Raw genomic sequence first — 2,043 nt, forward strand, 5'->3', positions numbered from 1 at the left:
AACCAGTTCATTACAATAAAATTATTCTCTACAAATTTTTGAGTTGGTTAGACTTTTTTCTCATTTCAAGAACTCCAATTCCAATAAAAGCACTAACCATGAATAATAGCAAGTGAGCCAAAATGAAAATTGATTCAAGCATCCCTTCATAGTCGACAACAATACAAGCACATTATCTAGATAACAACCATTTAGACATGACCAATTAATGTGGCACTTTGAGATAATTAAAGAAGGCAGAAGAACATGATAAGAAGATGCACCTCGATGTCTGTACTCGAATATAAGAAAAGGTCCTCTGCTACAATTCTCAGACGATCAGCTCTATTTCCAATTTGCTCAACGCTCTGCCATGAAAGGAGGTCAGAATAAAGTCAAATTAGGTAAAAATCTAAAACTAGAAGTTTAGGTCCTCAGCTGCAGCCTGATGAAATAAGTTGATGATACAATAAGATTGTAACACAACAAAACAAATACAATATTTGATAACAAATAATCTGAGAAAGAATTATTGTTTCACCCAAACATAAATATGGGATTATGTAAAAGAAAAGGGTTGACCTGCTTTTTAGAAGCATTTGAAATAAGATTCACAGAAAATGAATTGTCACTGTCAAAATTTCAAGGTATTCAATACCAGTAAAGGAAAAAGAATCTCGTCGATGAAGATAGTTCACATAACAAAGAAACAGAGTTCATTTTCGAATATCTCCATTAAAAGAATGTTGGGCTGCCCTTGAAGCAGTCCAACATTCATTTTGCAAAGACCATTACAAACAAAAAGTTTCCATTTGCCAAAAGATATGAAGTGGAGTGTACACTTTGAGCCCACATAGGAGCACTGACCTCTTCACCTGATACATATATGACTCGAGCTGAATCCTCCGTATCATTTCCTTCTGATATTAATGCTGCAATCTTCAGTTCAGAAAGAAAAAGGCAAATTCATATTGTCATATACGTGCTCAGAGCATAAATCACTAAAGAACAAATTTAATACCTGCAACAATAATGTACTTTTGCCAACACCTGGATCACCACCAACCAATACTAGAGAACCTACATTGGAAAAATGCACCAAGACATGGAAAATTAAGAGTTGAATAAATACGAGGAAAGAAAGCAGAACAGATACAAAAAAATTATTTCATTGTAGCATGTGAGAGATCACTGTGAACGAGCATTGCCGATCCAAGTGCTATACAATAAATATGAAAAATGCTGTGCTAGCAATTAGAGCATTCCTGCTTATCTGTGTAGAAGTTTTTCATTAGCTTTTCCTGGTCTTGCAAAGTTCTCAAATTAGTTTTTGTACATTCTTCTCATTGGTGGTTCATATGTTGATTTGGACAACTATATCAGTCAATTATATTTCTAAATGAGCCAGCTTGATCTGACTTTTTATTAACTGGGGCCTCAATACATGCAAGCTTGGCTCCTTTGTTGTCAAGCAGAAATAAAATAAGCCACTAATGAGCCGAATCTAGGCTAAACTCTAGAATTTGGCTCAATTTGTACGTTATTCCTACTTGTTAGCATAATGAACTGAGCTCAAACATTTTAGATGCTCAAATTGCATCTAAGCCTGATTATTTCTGCATCAAGCTGGGACTGATGAATTTTAAACATGATAAAAGCCAATAATAAAGTTCCTCGATCCAATTAAAGCCATGCAGGAAGTGCTTCCACATAGAAAAAATATGCTCGACTTATTAATATGTTATTCAGTAGCTAGTTGATTCCATAAACCACACTGCTCAAAAAAGTCATACATCACACATAAAATAGAAAAACACATACCTGGCACCAGACCACCACCAAGCACCCTCTCCACTTCAGCTCCAAACTGTCCAGGCCTAAATATCAACGACATAAACAAAATATAAGTAAATTTCTCCACTGCAAGAACATAATAAAGACAACTACTGCATATTATTTTGAAACGAAACATTGTGAAAATTGCGCAGTATCAGAGAAACGAAGGCGTTTAATTAAATGCATGCCTCAAACACGAGAACGAGCAGATTCTTATTGCCAATGCAA

The 2,043-nt window shown here is 35.0% G+C and overlaps 1 protein-coding gene across 1 annotated transcript; it reads right to left on the reverse strand.

The window, feature by feature from the left end:
• Nucleotides 1–212: 212 nt before the first annotated feature.
• Nucleotides 213–1,899, reverse strand: LOC111379062 (DNA repair protein RadA-like; the record flags this gene model as incomplete). The annotated part of the gene is made up of 4 exons (XM_023002391.1): nt 213–347; nt 847–918; nt 1,001–1,059; nt 1,801–1,899. Coding segments are annotated over 4 exons (350 nt in total), but the record flags the coding sequence as incomplete, so codon positions are not given.
• Nucleotides 1,900–2,043: the final 144 nt, after the last annotated feature.

Source organism: Olea europaea, unplaced genomic scaffold, assembly GCF_002742605.1.
Source record: "Olea europaea var. sylvestris unplaced genomic scaffold, O_europaea_v1 scaffold19257, whole genome shotgun sequence".
NCBI lineage: Eukaryota > Viridiplantae > Streptophyta > Magnoliopsida > Lamiales > Oleaceae > Olea > Olea europaea.